Source organism: Trachemys scripta, chromosome 8 (genome assembly GCF_013100865.1).
Source record: "Trachemys scripta elegans isolate TJP31775 chromosome 8, CAS_Tse_1.0, whole genome shotgun sequence".
In the NCBI taxonomy this organism is placed as follows: Eukaryota; Metazoa; Chordata; order Testudines; family Emydidae; genus Trachemys; species Trachemys scripta.
Window position 1 is genome coordinate 15,780,524 of NC_048305.1, and position 18,396 is coordinate 15,798,919.

The window sequence follows — 18,396 nt, forward strand, 5'->3', positions numbered from 1 at the left end:
TGTGAAAGGGGTTGCCAGTAAAAAAGTTTGAGACCCACTGGTTTATCAAATGCATTCATTCAATATTGTGCTATCCAAATTAAACATATTCATCTGAAAATGAAAGTACCTGAATTTGTGCGATATAGTTACACATCCCTCATCCTACACGCCTAGCTAAGTGCAACACATTTAGAGGGGATATACTGCACCTACACTCTCAGCCTGGAAAGACAGAGTAGGGCTGCTAGCATGTCATGGTACCTCCATGGAGTCTCTCTCTGTGGAGCTAATCTGTTAAATCATGCTAACCCACCCTTCATGACAAATTGTCTTCAAAGATTAAAGTCTTATTTCTCATCTCCTGCTAATAAATCTGGGGAAATAATCACAAATGCAGATGTGTAATTGGAAAGCAGCAATGCTGAAAGAGACCTAGGGTTGTGAGTGGACAGAAAATTAGATATGAGTTTTTATCATGATATGGCAACACAAAAGGCCAGCGTGGCTTGGATTTAGACATAAGGGTCTGCCTGTATGGAGCCTCAGGGCTATGAAGTCTTCTAGGCTACTCAGGATCTGAATTTCTGATGTAGAAAAAAACAAAAGACATAAACAAAACCAAGCCCTTTAACTAGAACCACAAACTTTTCAGGCCTTCTTTATAAAATAAAGAAGTAAAAAAGCACACAAGCTCATTTTTTCCCCTTTGTAGATTAATTTTAATGATTTAAGGGTCACAATGCCTCTGGGAAGTACTATCATCTCCATTTCATTGCTGGAATAACCAAAGCATAGAATGGTTACATGACTTGCTTCCAGCAACAGCTGACCCACTAAATTACATGTTTTTCTTGAAAATTACACTTACTAAAAAAGTACAGCAGCTTACTACAGTCTTAGACCCGAGGCAATGCTAGCCTACTAGGGGCCCTAAGCAGGAATATTTTTTGCTTCCCCTCTAGCTAAAATTACTAATTTCATTATTTCCACAAACCAAAAAATATACCAACACTAACACTATATATACTAATACACTCGTTAAAAAGTCCACATTGAATAAGATGAACTGTATTTTGAGGGTAATACTAAATTTGGGCCCCTTTGAGCTGCTTGGAGCCCTGATTGAAGTCTGCTTATGTTTAGTACCACCACTGCTTGGACTTAAATGCTGAAGTGTCATTATTGTAAGGGATCATGTATGTGGCAGCCATGTTTAAAAAACATGAGTATTGTCATCATAGCTGCAGAGTCATAACACAAAAATTGTATGTTGTATTACAGAGCTAGGCCTGGTATAATGGTCTGAGCAAGTCATCCTCAGCTCTGGCTTTCCCAATGCATTGAATCTTCAACATGAGTCACTATTAGACTACACGTTCTTTGGAGAAGGGCTTCTCTGTGTGCATTATACAGCCCCAAGCACATTGCTATCTTTAAATAAATACAAAGAAAAATAGGATTTAATAATCCACAGGCTGTGTATGTTTTAGTACTACTGGGGCTCCATCGTACGAGACATATTAATAGATATTTCATGCCCTGAACTGCTTACAATTAGAGCTAGTCAAAATTTATTGTTCTAAACATTTTTTTTATGAAAAAATGACCTTTTCATCAGAAGAGAAATTTCTGCTTTTGATGTGTTTTCAACAAAATTTTTCAGGTATTCAAAGAAAAACCATTTTTCTGTTTTCAGCTTAAAATAAACCAAACACACACTTTTTGGGTTGAAATTTTATTGGCAAAACCTCAAACACCATTGAAGAAAAAATTAAATGTACAAAAATTATTTTCACTGCAATATGTCACAGGAACAAACAGAAACCATCCCAACCAGCACTCCTTACAATATAGATAATCCAGACACACGAAGGGTGGGAGGGGAAATCGAGGCAGAGAGGAGTGAAATGATTGGCCAAAGGTCACATAGTAGCCTATTGGCAGAGGTGGGAATAGACCCCAGGTCTCCTGCCTTCCAGTGCCCCATGTAAGCCCATGCAGGGTTGGTGTGTAGAAAGTTTTTGTACAGTACTGAGAAGGAAAGTCCTCTTCTCCTGACAGGGAAAGTTTAGAAGTGCTCCCCCCACCCATTCCTGCACTGTTCTTGTGGGGTCTCCTCTGGTCCCTCATGAGGTTGTAGCAACAGGTTTCAGAGGAATGTCCTTGAGTAACCCCTGTTCTTGTCCCAGCACCTCCCACATGCCTATTGCGGTCTCGATAGCTACAGTATTCCTTTAAGAGGCGGTGGGGGTTCCCTCTCCTCCTTCATGCGACTTGACACAGGCCTGGCCACGCCCCCCTCGCCTGTTGTATCATCGCAGGGGCATCCCTCCTCCCTCTCCCCTCCCTGCCCCCAGCAGCTCTTGCGCCGATTGGCTCCGGCTGGCGCAAGAGGAGGCCTCGCGTTCGAAAAAAAAAAAAAAAGATACCCGGACGTTCCAATGGGAAGCGCGTTCGGAAAAATGATACACAACGTTCCAACGGGGAAGGGAAACGTCCCGATTGGTCCCGGATGCCATCAGGGCTAGCTGGCTGACCAGCAGCTGCTGCCGAGTGAGGCCGCCGGGCTCCTTGCTTCTCGCCCAGCTAGGGGAACTTTAGGTAGCAAGCAGCATTGAATGGGCTGGGAGACAGCAGCGGAGGCACCCTTGGGTTTGCAGCGTGTGTGGAAGTTCTCGCCATGAGCAATCCCCAGGCAGCAGCAATTGCTGCTACTGCAGCACGAGCCCCCTCCTCTTTGCTGCTCCGGTTCCCACCTCCTGGCATCTGAGGCGGATCCCAGTGCAAACCCTGAGCCTCATTAACTCCTCTGACCCGCTTATTATTTTAATTAATTGATTCCCCTCCCTCCCTCTAAGGTGCCTGGAAATCTGTGACCAATTGCGAGGAGAGGGGTGCGACCCTGTGGATATAGTTTCGTTTTCTTTTCAAATAGACCGAGAACACATACTTATGGTGCTGTGTTTTTTTTTTTTTTTTTTTTTTTTTTTTTTTTTACACAATCTATTTGGTTGCACTGGTGGGAATTCCTTTGGTGAGTTTTTTTCCCCTAAAGGGTTTGTTGGAGGGGTGTGTAGGAAACCATGGGACTACCTGCTTTGGAATTTAGTGACTGCTGCTTGGACAGCCCCCAGTTCCGAGAGAGGCTGAAATCTCATGAAGCTGAGCTGGACAAGACCAACAAATTCATCAAGGAACTGATCAAAGATGGGAAGTCGCTCATTGCAGCACTCAAGAGTAAGTGAGGGCGACCCTGAAGGGCAGGGGAAGGAATGATGGTGGCATAAGCCTGACAAGGAATCCCGAATCGCATGTATCTGAGCCAGTGCCACCCGGGATACCTGGATGGAATAATGGGGGGGCACTGGCTGACAGATACCCTTTCCAGATTCTTGTATTGGATGTAGAAGCAGGAAGCTGTAGGGAAAATAGGAGTGGAGTTAAGTATTAATCCTGTATGATCGCTTTCATGCTAATGCCTTATTGTTTTTCAAGAGTTGTGTTATAGCTTAATTAGTAACAAATGTGTCTATTGGAAGTCTTGGTTGGGGTGTGGTGCACAGGTGTTGGGGGAAGATAAGGAACTCTGAATGAGAATGTCTTGGGGGTGTCTTCTAAAATGCAGTCCTGCAGGCGAGCTGCAAATGATCTGGCTTTCACCTTTCGATATGTAAATAAAGAATGGGTTGGTCTTTAATAACTTTCCCCTTCTCCTTCTGAACGCCCTAGCATATTCCTACTGGGAAAGGCCACTGTGAAAACAGCTTCTCAAAAAGGGGAGGGGTTATGGTTTTTGCAGGTGGGTTATTTGCCTAGTTATTTAAAAGGGAGCAGCACTCTACCTTTCCTTACAGCTTTAGCTCTTAGTAGAGCTGTCTCTTCTGTTTGAAATTCTTTACTTAATTTCTTGTTAATAGAGTGGGAGTGGGAGAGGGGATGCGAGGACAGTTGAATAATCAGGAAAGTAAACACACAAACAATGATTAATGTCCTTCTTTTGGTTCTAAATTCCCTCCCTCAAGGAGAGAAAAATCCAACCCTTGTGGTGGTGGAATTGTATAGTCTACTCCTCCTCTGTAAAGTGTGTGTGTGTAATGTAGCTGCGAAATCCCCCTAACTCTACATCTTTAGGCTAAATGCCACTTGGTCATAGTTCTTAAATACTGGCAATGTTTAACTCATCTCAGTGTGGATGTTGTACCTTAACTGCAACATTGCTCCTCATGACTTTTGTACTTGAAGTGTGACTTACATATATGACTGCAGTAAAAGACCGTTCACTAGATACAGAGCTTCTCTAAAAGCTGGTCATCAGTGTTACTTTTGGTTATCATTGTTTCTGACCTAAAATGAAAGAGCTGTACACTACTGTGTGTCCTTTTCCTGTTTTCTCCTAAAAAGTAGCTAATGGTGTTGCATCAAGCTGGTTTTAGTCTGAGGCCTGTTCTCCCATCAGTTCAGGAGGAATACATTTATGGGCAGTTCTTGTTAATGGGAATGCGGGCATTCTTAGCAAAGGATTCAGAGTTCCATAGGGCATGCAAACACACAAGGAAACCTGTAATATACCTGTTTGAAAGGCTGAGTGATGAGTCTGTTGCCTGCCAACAGGAACAGTGTTGGCATCTGCTTTTTAATTTTAAATCTGCATGAATATTACTTTTTAAAAATACATCTTGTTATATGGTGAAGTGTGGATTCAGTAATGAAATCCGTCTCTTGAAAGAGACTGGTAACACCTGCTGCCTTGCATTATGCAGTCAGCTGTTCATACACATGTTTTTGTACAATTACTGATTTATCTCAAACTTGACCTGTCCCAGCACTGAGTCCCATTCCTCCCTCTGCTCCAGAGCAGTTTGTGGAAACTGAAGAGGTGATTTTTTTTCTAACAGGGATACAATTTGTTGTAAAATTAGGTTGTAGGTTAAGACTATTAACTTATCTCAGCATTTATTTTTTATTTTGTAAGTGGACAGAATCAATATGCGATCCTCAGTTTAACTTTCTCCAGCATTGAAAAAACAAGATGTCCCAGTTACAATATAAATATGGTAGGGATCATGTTTTATGTATCCTAGCCCTCTACCCTGCTCATATCATATATATCAAGCTTAGATTTGCTTGTGTAGTAGGGACCCAACGGGTGTAATTGTGTTATTGAATCATGTTACAGCCCGGATTAATATAGGTGTGACATGGTTAGATTTTTATGCACACAGGTAGGAGTAAATCATGTTAAATATGGTCTTGGAGGTGCTATATTCTTAATGTAATTTCCCCTATACAAGCTCCTTTTCACTGTAGAGAAGTCCTAAATTATGGATATTTCCTTTGGCTAATATCTCTCGTGCTCTGTCTTAAGAGCATATTTTCAAAGTATCTTGTAACCTAAATGTACTCCATTTTTTATTTATTTTTAAAATTTGATTTTTTTTATAAACAAAGGGGGATGGGCGGGAGGTGAGAGACTAAACTTTTCTCATCCACCCTCCTGGCTGTGGTTCCTGTAGAACAAATTAATCTGTGACAGCATCATGATGTTGCCATGTTCTCGCATCTTGACACCACAGCATGATATTTTGTATGCCCCAAGAGTTATTTGGGGATTCTAAAACACAGACGGGGTCGGTCACACACTGAAAATCAGGACAGGAGACGTTCTTATCCAGGGCTCCTGCATACAAGTTTGTCATTGGAGGGTTCCTCATAAATGCTGAGTTGCAGCTGTTGGGTTTTATTTGTGCTCTTTCCCCCTCGGGTCAAATTCTGAGCCTACAGGTGTTTAGTTCCTTTACACTTGTAGTCTCACCACAGAGGTTCTGTGTTTCAGGATTCCTCTTTGAACTTCTCTACATTTTGGGTGACTGACTGTCAAAGAATAAGCATTCACAAATTTGCCTATATGCAGACCTGAAATATCAGCATGTTATTTGGGGATAAACCATCTACAAGCGTTGTGTTCTTGAAGCCAACATATGTCTTTCCACTACAATAGTGGAACATATATTTGAAATTTCTCTGGATTAATCGAAGTATAGTTCTAATGAATTCCTTTTTAAGGAAAGACTGATCTGGGAATACTTTCTCTCTTCTTGTTGGGATCAGGCTTTGTGACAAATATTTTTATGCTATCCTGAATTAATGTGACTTGCATTTCTTTAGTGGCATCTGTATATGTGGGTTTCCCCAAGATGCTTCCCTTTCCCTTGCATGTTCTTAGCTATTAATTCTTGGAATCTGTGTCACTTTCCATATGTCCAAGACAGCTAGGATGATTCTGGTCCAGCAGCAACAAGGATGAGTTACAACTTTGCCTGGTGATAAAGTTGCAAAGTCTTCCTATCTAAATTGTGGTGGAAGAAAGTAAATTGGTCTCTTTGATGGGAAGAACGTTTTTTGTTTTTTTGTTTTCCTCCTAGCTTCATTTCAATAAACATCTTGGATGAAATCCTGGCCCTGAATAAGATGGTGGCAAAAACGCCAAGTGACTTCAGTGGAAAAGTCGAGGGGGAGTCTTTTCATTGATTTCGCTGGGCCTTGAATCAGGCCCATATGACTAACGGCTGTTAACAGCATCACACTAGCAGGCATATTGTGTGAGAGCGAATGGGTTAGAATGGACTGCATTGAATTTCTCTTGGCTTGTTACTGCAACAAGCTATTTTCTGACAGCGTAGACAACTGACTTCTCTGAACAATCCTGTTCTGAACTTGCCTGAGTAATGATCAGCTTGATCTGTTACTGAAGTGAAAACTTTACTATTGTGTTGTCCTTCTGGGTAAACTCAAGTGTGCTGTGTAATAACTGAAATGAACTCTATCGGGAGTGGGGGGCAGAAGGGGGAAAGGGTGTCACATACTGTATTTTCAGAGGGACAGATTGGGTACTTCAGTAAGTGTCTTTCTGTCTCTAATTGCTATGATGCAATCAGTGCTTACAGTACTCTGGTCTGTGGAATTTCTTTATTTCTTTGTGCTTGGTGTTCTAGGAAGGTAGATCTGCATTCTGATCTCTGTTACTCTTGTGCAAATCTGAAGTCATTTGCTTCTCCTGTATGTACCTGAGTAAGTGAGATCAGAATCTGGCCAGTAGAGAAATGCATTTTTTGCCCCAAGGTGCTTATAATCTAAATTACAATATGGACCATACTCTTCAGCCATAATACGTAGAGGGTATGAACATTGTTGTGGTGCAGTTCTTAAAATAGCTTAATGGACATTCAGTGAAAAGTTTTGGAAGAAATTACTTAACTTTCAATTCCTCCGAACAAATAATCTTGTGTGAAAAGAGGGATATAAGGGATGTGAGAGCCAGTTAACACGCATACTGTCTTCCTCTTCTAAAAGCAGCTCATTCCGTGTGGGTAAGTCTACAGTGCAAAGAAAAACCCACGGCACCGAGTCTGAGTGCCCAGGTCAATAGCACTGTAGATATTCCAGCTTGGACTGGAATCTGGGCTCTAATAGCTGGCAAGGGAGGAGGGTCTTGGACCCCAGGCTCCAACCTGGGAATGTCTGCACTGTTCTATTTTTAGCCCCGCAGCCAGAGCCCCGTGAGCCCAAGTCAAGTGACCTGGGCTCTGAGACTCTCTGCCACGGGTTTTTCTTTGCCGTGTAGATGTACTTTGCATTTTCTTAAACAAACATATGAGTATAAAGCAGTGTAAACATGTAACCCATGTGAACACACATCATATCTGTCTCTGACAATTTTAATTTTCTATTTTCAGGAAATGGAGGTTCCAGCATTGGGATGGGTCAGTTATAGGGTGACCAGATGTCCCGATTTTTGGGTCTTTTTCTTATATAGGCTCCTATTACGCCCCCCAACCCCTGTCCCGATTTTTCACATTTGCTGTCTGGTCACCGTAGTCTGTTAACTTATAAAAAATAAACTCAACTATTAGCACTTATTAATTTCAATAGTTTTATTTACAGTTTTCTAGCGAATCTGCAAAAAAATGTTGGTTTGTCAATGTTACTGGTCTGGAGATTGCTAATATCCAGTAATGGTAAGTAACTTCCTAGAGATTCTATTTAGAACACTTTTTGTATTGGCTTTTTAATAACAATGTCAAACTCTACTGCTTGCATCAATGAGACTGCAGTGCACTTAAAGGCAATTTTGTGCTGTGTGTACAGAACCTAGAAGAATGGAGTCCTTGTCCATGATTAGAGCTTGTAGGCACTATAGAAAAACCAGTAATCGTGATAGGACTTTCTGTTCCTAATAGTCTAGGAGAGTTCAAGTATTAGCACTTACCCCTAAATTGTATTTTTATGTCTTTTAAAAGGTATATATCATTCAGAAAATGACCCTGATTCTGTGGCCCTTTCTCACGAATAATTGCATTAAAGGTAGAATTAAGACTTCTTGCAAGAGGAAGTGTCACAGAGTCAGACCTGTTAGTTGGAGAGTGCATGTGGATCCTTTAAAAGGATTTATTTAAAAGGAAAAAGTCAAGAACAGAAGAAGATGGTGGTGTTCCTGGGGGAAATATCATCTCCTAGTGACAGAATATTGAAATGTCTGAATTCCCCAAAAGCACCTTCTGTAAAACACTTTCCCTGGAATACTTCCAAATACAGATGAGGGGTTCTGTGGTGCACTTGATTAGTGCACTAAACCTTTCATCTCTTGAGGCAGGATGATTCTGAATTGGGTCATAATTAAAAATGCATTTCACACAACCATGGTGCAGGACTAGACTAATCAGACCTATTGCAGCAGGCGTTAACAAAAAGTTTTTTAAAGGGTCGCAGCTCCAGAATTTGTATTTTCTTTCTTGCTTGTATTCTTCTCTGCCTGTCCCAAACATTGGCTGTCAAAATCGCTCAAAGTAAGTTAGATCCTGCTCTGTTACACTGGTGTAAATCTGGAATAAATCCATTGACTTCAGTGGAGTTACGCTGGTGTGACAGAGAACAGAATTTGGCCCTTTAACTTCTTCCTCTGAACATCTTTGTTCTTCAATGTGGAAAGCCCAATGACTTCAGGAAGAACTGGTGCCCGGCACCATGCAGGATTGGTCCCACTGAGACCATTCAATTGTTTTGTCCACAACTCTTCACTAAATCCTGAGGTGTCTGTGTAGGGTGACCAAATAGCAAATGTTAAAAATCGGGACGGGGGTGGGGGGTAATAGGAGCCTATATAAGAAAAAGACCCAAAAATCGGGACTGTCCCTATAAAATTGGGACATCTGGTCACCCTAGGTGTCTGGCAGAACCATTGGGGTGGCCTGGGGTAGAATTTGCCATTGCCTGTATTGATGTTAGTGTCTGACTGTCATAATCAACAAACTCACTCTTTTCTTTTCAAATGAAGTGAAGTAGGAGGATGATTAGGACCTAGCTGTTTTTTATATCTTAAGGTAGTAAATTTCCTTTTGGCTTGCTAAGCATTCAGTTGTAAGGCCTACGGACACGTCTCTGCATAGCATCAATCTTGAGGTCTCCCCAAGCCTGCATGGTAGCACATAATAGTCTAGTCTCCTGTGGGTCTCATTTCTGTTATTGGGTTGTTAGTACAGTGTGTTCGTGGCCAGTAATATACAGGAGGTCAGACTAGATGATTGAGTGGTTCCTTCTGGCCTTAAAACTCTCTGACTCTATGGTGATTTTGTTTTTCCTTTCGATACCTGCTGCTGCAATGAGTGTGTGGTGAGCTGTGAAGCAAATTTGGATGAGAACGGCAACCAACCCGATCCATTTGGGAAAAATCTACTAAACTAGTAAAAGGAGTGGATGTGGGGTTTAAGTACAAGAGCTTTTAGTGCAAGTCTTGTAGTAAAACTATTTAAATATCTGCTTGACAATATAGTCTTTACATTCTTTCTTTAGGCTGTTTCATATCTTCTTCACTTCATTTTAGACACAGGATGTGTGTGAAGGGTTGGCTCTTTTGATGGTGATAAATGACCAGGGTTGAGTATCTATGCAGTGTTTTGTTGTAGTCTCCTAATTTCCCCCCTCCCCCCACACCCTCCAGGCAACTACTCCTCACCTGCAGTCCAATGAGATTGGAAGTGTGGGAGATTTTTGCCGGCATTGCTTGAACAATTGTGACTGATCAGCCTGTATGACTGAAAAGGTTAAGCACCAAGTACAGAGTGGTATGTTCCTTGCAAATTTATGTGACTTGTATATAGGCCACAAGGTAGCCCTTGGCAAGAACTATTTTCTACTCCAGGTTTGCTCGGCAAGTCTCATTATACATCCAGCTGGTTAAAATCAACAGTGTCAAGCACTGTATCTGTCTATCTAATCAGGAAAGATGATTTCCATGGGTATAATTAAGTTTTCTCACTTGCCATAATCCAGATTTCAGAGTGGTAGCCATGTTAGTCCCTCGTTCTTTTTGCATAAATCCAGATTGTTTGTTTTTAAAGAAAAATATCTCTTACGGATTCTGTGATTAGCTTTCCTGGGGTTGCACTATTTTCACCATGTTGTTTTTAAAGCACAGAAGGAATTTTAGCGTTGAATGCATGTGGCTTAAAAACAAAAAACGTAGCTTTTGTGGAAGACTAACCTCATTAAAAATCCTGCAGTGCTTGGGGCCCATTTCTGTAGTGAGGATTTTCTTATATTTTGGCTTTCCTTTTTTAAGTAAGGGAGGATATGACTCTCTGTTTCCACTGTCTCCATTTATTTCTTCCTGATACTTTCAGTGGCCTGGTTTTCATCAAAATATGTCCATCTCTGCGACATAATGCATAAATTATTCAGAAAGTCTTGCAAATGCTAAGATCTAAAGTGACGTTAATGATGAACTGCAAAGAGTGGAACCTGGGGTTCTTGTGGAGGTGATGCAGGTTAGCTGGCAAAGCTGTGTGGTGGTTGCAGGCACTGGGAATAGTTGATCTCCAACCCCCTTCTTCTCCCCCTTTGGGTACGTCTATACTTGCCTCCGGGTCTGGCGGTAAGCAATCGATCTTATGGGTTCGATTTATCGAGTCTTGTCTAGACGTGATAAATCAATCCTGGATCGATCCTGGAAGTGCTTGCTCCGTGAGAGGAGTACACAGAGTCGACGGGGGAGCCTGCCTGCCGCATCTGGACCCGCGGTAAGTTTGAACTAAGGTACTTCGACTTCAGCTGAAGCTGCGTATCTTAGTTCGAAGTGGGGGATTAGTGTGGACCAGGCCTTTGTACCTTCTCTGGCTGAGTCTGAAACATGGTGGCTGGATTAGGAGGCTCAGGTCTTGGCCAGCATCTCTTCCCTTGAGCCTGGTATTCCCTTAAATGTTGGTGTACCTATGCCCTCCTCCCCCATGGAAGATTGTAAGTGTCTAATTTTTGGCTCTAAGACAGTGGCTAATTTTATTTTTTATTTTGGTGGAGGGGAAATTGCTGAATTTGTCAGGTTAGATCTAGTTCTCCAAGAAAAAGTGCAGAAACTTTGAGCAGATGTATCTGGGAAACACAACACTAGAAACAAGGAGATGTGGGTTTTAGTCCTAGCTCTGCCAGAGGCTTCTTGAGAGACCTTGGGCAGGTCAGATCATATCTGTCTGCCTCGGTTTTCCTCTGTAAATATGGGGCTAGAACCCAAAGGGGCTGAGGCTTGATTCACAAAGGTTTATAAAGCACTTTTTAAGACCGAAGGTGCTACAGAAATAAGTGCACAATGTTTGAGTCCATATCTCCTGCTGTTGCAAAACTAAGGTGAGGCAGGAGGAGCTGGGGGTTGGATGGGTGTTGGGGAATTACTCAGAACAGTTCTTTTTAATTTAATGTATTACACATGTTGGCTGCAGTAGGTAATAAACCAGAATCCTAACAGGTACTTGATCTTCGAACCATGTGGCTTGTGGCCTGCCACCTGTTCTGCACAGCCTCTGCAGCTGGTCAAAGGTGCTGGATACTGCAGTGAGAGGGCCCATATAAGTACCATATAAATACCTGGGTGTATTTGAAAGGTGATGCCTAGCCACTCCCTGGCAGAGCAAATCCATAAAGGAAATGCTCTTCCTTGACCTAAAATGGGGGGGGGAAAAAAAAGTACCTGGCAAGCAAAAAACAAAACAGAAAACCTTGTGGGTGAAGTTGCTAAAGCACATCTCTTACAGCAAGAGGTGGAGGTCAGTAGTCAATAACAGAAGCTAATAACAATGCAGTAGTTTCATTCTGATATTAGAAATACTATGAAGTATAGTGGTAGCCATCTTGGTCTCAGGATGTTCAAGAGACAAGACGAATCTCTCTCAAGTCCTTCTAAACAGTTAAGTCTTAAAAATCGAGTTACATGGAGACGTACCGAACAGCCACTGGGAACCTGCTGATCTTTTGGCTCCCAGCACCATGGAGAATATAAGGAAGTCTCGTCTTTACCCCACATATTTCAGGTCAAAAGGGGAAGAATGACTCAGTGTGTGCACACATCTGCTCTAGAGCTGCATTTTTATTTAGTTGAGTGGAATTGCAGCAGATTCCCTTGGGTTAGCTGGGGATCTGCACCCAGTCACACCACTACCCTTTTTTAAGCAGGATAAAATTTTGGACCGCTCAGGCTTCTTGCATGTTTACCTAAGGGCTAGGTGCAATGGCAGCATCCAAGAGACTCTTCTCATACTTCCGTTTTTGCTCCTTTCTGACTTAGCTGTGTGTGTTGTTCTGGCTCACTGGATGCTCCCTGATCACTTGCACGCTGTGTCTAATGCTTTCATGTCCACCTGCAGGTTTTTGCGTAATTTGGTAGACTACAGAAGTTTGGGGTTTACTCTTGCCGCGGTAGAGATTACAGCCCAGTCTGGGTGTCCTTTTTCATAGTGCTGAGTGCGATCTCTAGGCCACCCTGGTAGCCTGCTTCCTTGATCACTAGCACACTAAATGTCAGTAGGTAAATACTGCTGCAGGGTATATAGTCTGTGTGTGTCCACAGACTGGTGAGTGACGCAATGGCTGTTTTGCAAGCAGCATTGTTATTTGCAGTTAGGCTGTTAGCAGGTGAACTGCTGTGAAATTTTAGTCTTCACCTCTGCGATTGGGCTTGAGTTCCATGCCTAGCCTCATTTCATCTGGGGGTGGGAGTGTTTTGAACAGAGTTCTTTGGAGACCGAGGCCTTGTCTATGCTGCCACTCTACAGCACTGCAACTTTCTCAGTCGGGGTGTGAAAAAATACCCCCCCCCCAGCAAGTTTCAGCGCTGTATAGCGGCAGTGCAGATAGCGCACCGGCATTGGGAGCTGTGTTCCCAGTGCTGATAGCTACTCCTCTTGTGCGGGGGAGGAGGGGAGTTTTACAGCGCTAGTGCTGCCGCGGCAGTGCTTAACATTGCTAGTGAAGACATGCCCTGAGGTCCATGCCCTAAAGCATCAAGCATAAATCTACATAGTTGGGAACAACTCTGAACCTGTTTCTGTGGCCTAGAGTTAGCCTTGGAATTTTAACTCCTCCTGCCCTGCAGGGTGAATTCTAGTGAATAAAACTGAGTTCTGCCTTCCTGGAAGAAAGGTGAGTTTTAAGTTTCCCCTGCTTGAAAAGAGAAAACGAATCTACTTCCCTTCAGGAGAGGCTGAAAAGCAATATTAGAACAGCAGGAGGCTTGTTAATCTAGTGCAGTGCAAAGAAGATAGTAAATCGCTTCACCCTACTTACCTCTCTGTTTTGCCCACTGTGGGAGCTGTCCCATTTTATTTTAACTTTTATCATCCTCATTCCCTCTCTTAGTAGATCTAAACTGGGTTATTCCCCCCTCCCATTTTCTACTGCTGAAAGGATAGTGGGGTGCTAGAGTAGCTAGTCAGTCGCTGTTGGAGTTTTAGGATGGGATTTTTCAAAGGTGCCTAAGGGAGTTAGGTGCCCAAGACCCACTTCTCAGCATATGTGCAATATGCCTCAGGTGGCATGTGACCAGGATTCATCACCAACTTTGGTCAGCTGGTTGGATCATTAGCTTCTCCGGCTTGGGCTGGGTACTGACGGGGAGTGTGATGTGAATGCTGATCCACGCACACACACACCCCTCCCCGCCAAGACCCACTGAAACCTAATGGCTGTTGGGCACCTAACCCTCACACTCCTTGAAAATCCCAGACTTCAGCACCATGGGGAGCATTTTCAAAAGTTAGGTCACTGAGGTGCTTTTGGAAACTTAACCCCATGTTGCCTGATCTTGCTTGGAGTGACTCTGAAATGTCAGTGCTGCTTGGAACCTTGGCCATGCCAGAGCTCGTGTATTGTTCTCCCAGTGGAGCTGACCCAGTCGCAGTAGGCACAGTATGGAATTTTAATGGCAAAACTCCTAGTGTAGCCAAGGCCTCGTTCTCTCCTGTAACTGGCAAGCATGGATTCCAAGAATCAGACAGGCTATGAGGTGCTCACTGCATGGAAGAAGGTGAGGACGTGCGGTATGGATTTTAACTAGACTGCAACTTGCATTAGTTAAATTACTTCCAAGGTTCCCATTAGAGAACAGCCCAGTGAAGTCACTCGCACCCATTGATCATTTGCCAATTCTTGGGGGGCTTCCACCATAGGGGGAGCCAGTCATCGCACTAGGAGGGTCTTTGGGTGCCTCCATTCACCTGCTAACACCTCCTCATCTCGTAAGGAGATGCCCTCGGGATGCCCACTATGTTATCTTTTTGGAATTGGAGCCTAACTCTCCAAGTTCTTGCACTGAGCACCTGCCAAAAGTTGTGACAACTAAACAGTCTCATTTAGGTGCAGACTGTGACCTCTGGGAGGGGGAGAGTTCCAGCCCTCTTGTTGCCTAAAACCCAGCCCCTAGGTTTTGCTGCGAGGAAGGTGGAAAAAAACAACCAACCATGGCTGATCTGATGGTATGGGTTGACTGCTGGAAACTAGCAAACAGGAAGTGGTTCTGAGCTCATGGGTCCAAATCTCATGCCAAATCCTGAGAGACTGCAAGCCTACCCTGGAAGTCCTGTTGGGCTGGAAATCTCCCAGAACCTGTCCTGTCCTTTCGCTTTCTCCCATCATGGGAGCCACCAAAGCACACCCCTTGCTGGGCTCGGGGCCCTCAACTCAGGACTGTGTGAAGACAAGCACCTGAATCTCTTTGATGCCCTAATGGCTCCTGGCTGCAGGGAAACGTTATCTTCTAGTTCCTATTTGTTTGGGTTGAAACCAATACAGGATATGTTGCTCCTTACACTGAATCTTAGCTGTTACCCCCTCACTCAAAGGGAAATGCAAGGGGTTTCCAAAGAGATAAAAAGGTGCTGCCAATATGGTTATTTAGCTGGTCCTGCTGAAGTTTGTTTTTGCTGGGAAATCAGGTCACAATAATGTTGCTTGGCTTGTCCATACTTTCTTCTCCTTCACTAGGAATTTGTAGGAAACTATACCTTGAGTCCATGCTGGTGCTGAACCGGAGTACAGGTCCTTTGTTTCCATTTGTCTTGCTCTTGTTATGGGTCTGGGAGCAGGCATGTACCCTCTGAATAAGATCTGTGATATTGGCATGCCTCATCCTCCCTCTTGTCTGCAACTTCTGGGGCAATAGTGCTGATCACTCTCCAAACAGGCTTCACTAGATTTCTGTCTAAAGAAATCCAGTTGCCTTCCAATCTTTAAACAGAGTGCATGCTTTTAAATAGTCTTCTGGCAGGGCACTCCGCTTGAGCGCTTGTAAACTTTGGGCTAGCATGGAACAGACACTCTTTAGCTGAAATCCCCACGGGTATGTGGAGTTGCCCGGCGGCGGCCTGTAGGCCTGACCCTGTTGCATGCAAACACGTGCAATTAATTGAAATCAGGACAGCAGCTGTTCTTGCACCCATCTGTCCCAATATGAGGTGTGATACTTCTCTCTAGCAGCCTAGAACTGTGGGGACTGAGATTCTCTCATGGGAGAATGAACCCCTGTTTTGACCACTACTTTGCCTTGTATGTGTCTTTTTCTTTTTCAGGAAGCAGGTGTGTTGGGTGTTCATGGATTATCTTCATTCTGCCTGCCCCGTTCGTATCATTGTTGTGGTCCCTTGCCCTGGGTCAGCAGGAGCTCTGAAGAGTTGGCACTGTTGTAGCAGGAGAGGTGTGATCGTGCATATGAAGGGCGTCTGTTTTTATATTTCACTCGACAGAGAAGAAAACTATGCCAAGAATGGGCCATACTGAGATGAGAGAAGAGAGCAGCTAGCCTGACCTGCTCAAATGTGCTGTGCAGGACTCCCTCTGGGTTCATCATCCCCAACGGGGCCTGGAAACCTGTACAGAGTCTCTTCTGTAAACTGAATGCAGGATGTTAGGCTCCTGAAGTTCCTGGCCCTGGTGATTAGAAACCAGCTGATTGGGCTCTTGAGAGCAGTGACTATTTTAAATGCTCTTTTAGGCAGGCATCTTACGATTTTCTCCCTCCTGCCGCCTCCCTATTTTTGGTCTGCTCCTCACTTCCTGACCAGTTCTGTACCGCTACAGGAGTTAACCAGCCTTCTTCCCCTGCCTAATCTTGGGCTGTTCTCTCTCTCTCTCTCTCTCTCTCTCTCTCTCTTTCCCCCCCCCCCGCCCCTCCCACTGCTCCAGTTGCAGTGCAGTTGGTTTTTGTATGCCACCCAAATAACAGCTGATCACTTCTAGTTTGAGTGACCTCCCAAGGTGATAAGAGGGCAGGCATATCTGAACAGAAGACTGCTTATCTGCTGCTTCAAGCAGAGACATGACTCTACACCTGAAACAAATCCACTTTCACAGCTGTGCTCAGAAGAGGTGAAACCTGTCGTTTTGCGAATCTTTTGCTAATGCTTACTAAAATGTGGCGTGCTTGACTTATTATGTTACATTCTTTTCTCTCCCACTCCACCCCCCCTCAGATCAAATATCACAAGATTGAGGTTCATTTTTAAATTGCTCCTCTCCCACCACCACAGCTAAGCTTTTATCCAATCAAAGATGTCCATGACTTTAAAAATAAAATAAAATAAATCACCTGCAGGGTTGCAGCATTAATCGCAGCTAGTGCATGAGAATCAAAGTGCAACTGGCTAGAAATTAAAGTGAGATTTGCTGGTCTCTTTCCATTGTTCAAGTTGAGTAATTTTTCTAAAGATTTAATAATCAGTTATTAGTCAAGTAATAAGAAAATTTCTCAATGTACTCTCAATAACTTTCAACCGGACAAGTCTCTAGGAATATGGTTTCTTTATTACTGTATAGCATAGTATAGTGTAAAATGAAATGTGATGGTCTTTTTGTTTTTTGTTGTCCTTCTTCTCTCCCACCTCCCCCCAATTTCTTTTTGTATTCTCCTGCTTCCAAGAAATCAGATATAGCGTTGCCTTACTGATCACCCTATAAGAGGCAATGATTATTTGACTGACAAAATTAATTCTTTTGAGAGTTTGTATGTAGTATTTCCCTTCCTTCCCCTTAATTGATGGTATTATGCCTTTTTTTAAGTATTCTGTTGTAAGTGGTTTGGTTAAGGGCAGGACTACGTTTAAGACATTGCAGCGCTACCTTTGTAGTGCTTCACTGAAGATGCTATTAGGTCAACACAAAAGCTTCTCCTCTGCGAGAAGAAGTAGCTATATCAATGGGAGAAGCTTGCCTGTCTATGCTGGGGACTAGGTTGGTATAACTGCATCGCTCAGGAGGGTGGATTTTTCACACCTCTGTACAACGAAGTTATACCAATGTAAGTTTATAGTGTAGACTTGTCCTAAGGCTAGGTCTACACTACCCACCTGAATCGGCGGGTAGAAATCGACCTCTCGGGGATTGATTTATCGCGTCCTGTCGGGACGCGACAATCGATCCCCGAATCGACGTTCTTACTCCACCAGCGGAGGTGGGAGTAAGCGCCATCGACAGAAAGCCGCAGAAGTCGATTTTGCCGCTGTCCTCACAGCGGGGTAAGTCGGCTGCGATACGTCGAATTCAGCTACACTATTCACGTAGCTGAATTTGCGTATCTTAAATCGACTCCCTCCTGTAGTGTAGATGTACCCTAAGTCAGGAAGGGAAGTGAGAACAGGTAGTTAGTGTTCTGACGCAGACCAAGGCTTTCCTTCCTGTTTGTTGGGGTCCTGTGGGGAATGATAACACTGTTTGTTGTTTTTCTTGCCCAGGAATGACACTTATCTTACCTTACCTGAAGAAGAGCTCTGTATGGCTTGAAAACTTCTCTCTCACCAGCAGAAGTTGGTCCAATAAAAGATACTACCTCACCTGCCTTGTTTCTCTCACTTATCTATCACAAATTCTTTTTATCTAAAACCCCTTTCAATTAACCTAGCTTGAAGCAGGGTTCTCTTCCTGAATCTGAGGTAACTGAGGTCCAGCCAAGAGGAGTCTTTGATTAAGGGACTTTGCTGCTGAATGTCTTTTCAAGGCTAGTTTATAGAGTTGCACATAATCTCTGATTGTGCTGAGTAGCCCACTGTCCACACACTGCTACCAGCAACCAACCTCCCAAACTAAGCAGGTTTTCGGTCTGGGCAT

General features: G+C 43.5%; 1 protein-coding gene across 2 annotated transcripts in view; it reads left to right on the forward strand.

Moving 5' to 3' along the window:
• The first annotated feature begins 3,065 nt into the window (after positions 1-3,065).
• The window catches only part of ARHGAP26 (Rho GTPase activating protein 26), a 304,706-nt gene continuing 289,375 nt past the window's right edge, over positions 3,066-18,396 (forward strand). For both annotated transcript variants that reach the window (XM_034778903.1, XM_034778904.1), the window contains exon 1: positions 3,066-3,219. In XM_034778903.1, coding sequence (XP_034634794.1) covers positions 3,066-3,219 — 154 coding nt within the window. The remainder of the gene's footprint in view (positions 3,220-18,396) is intronic.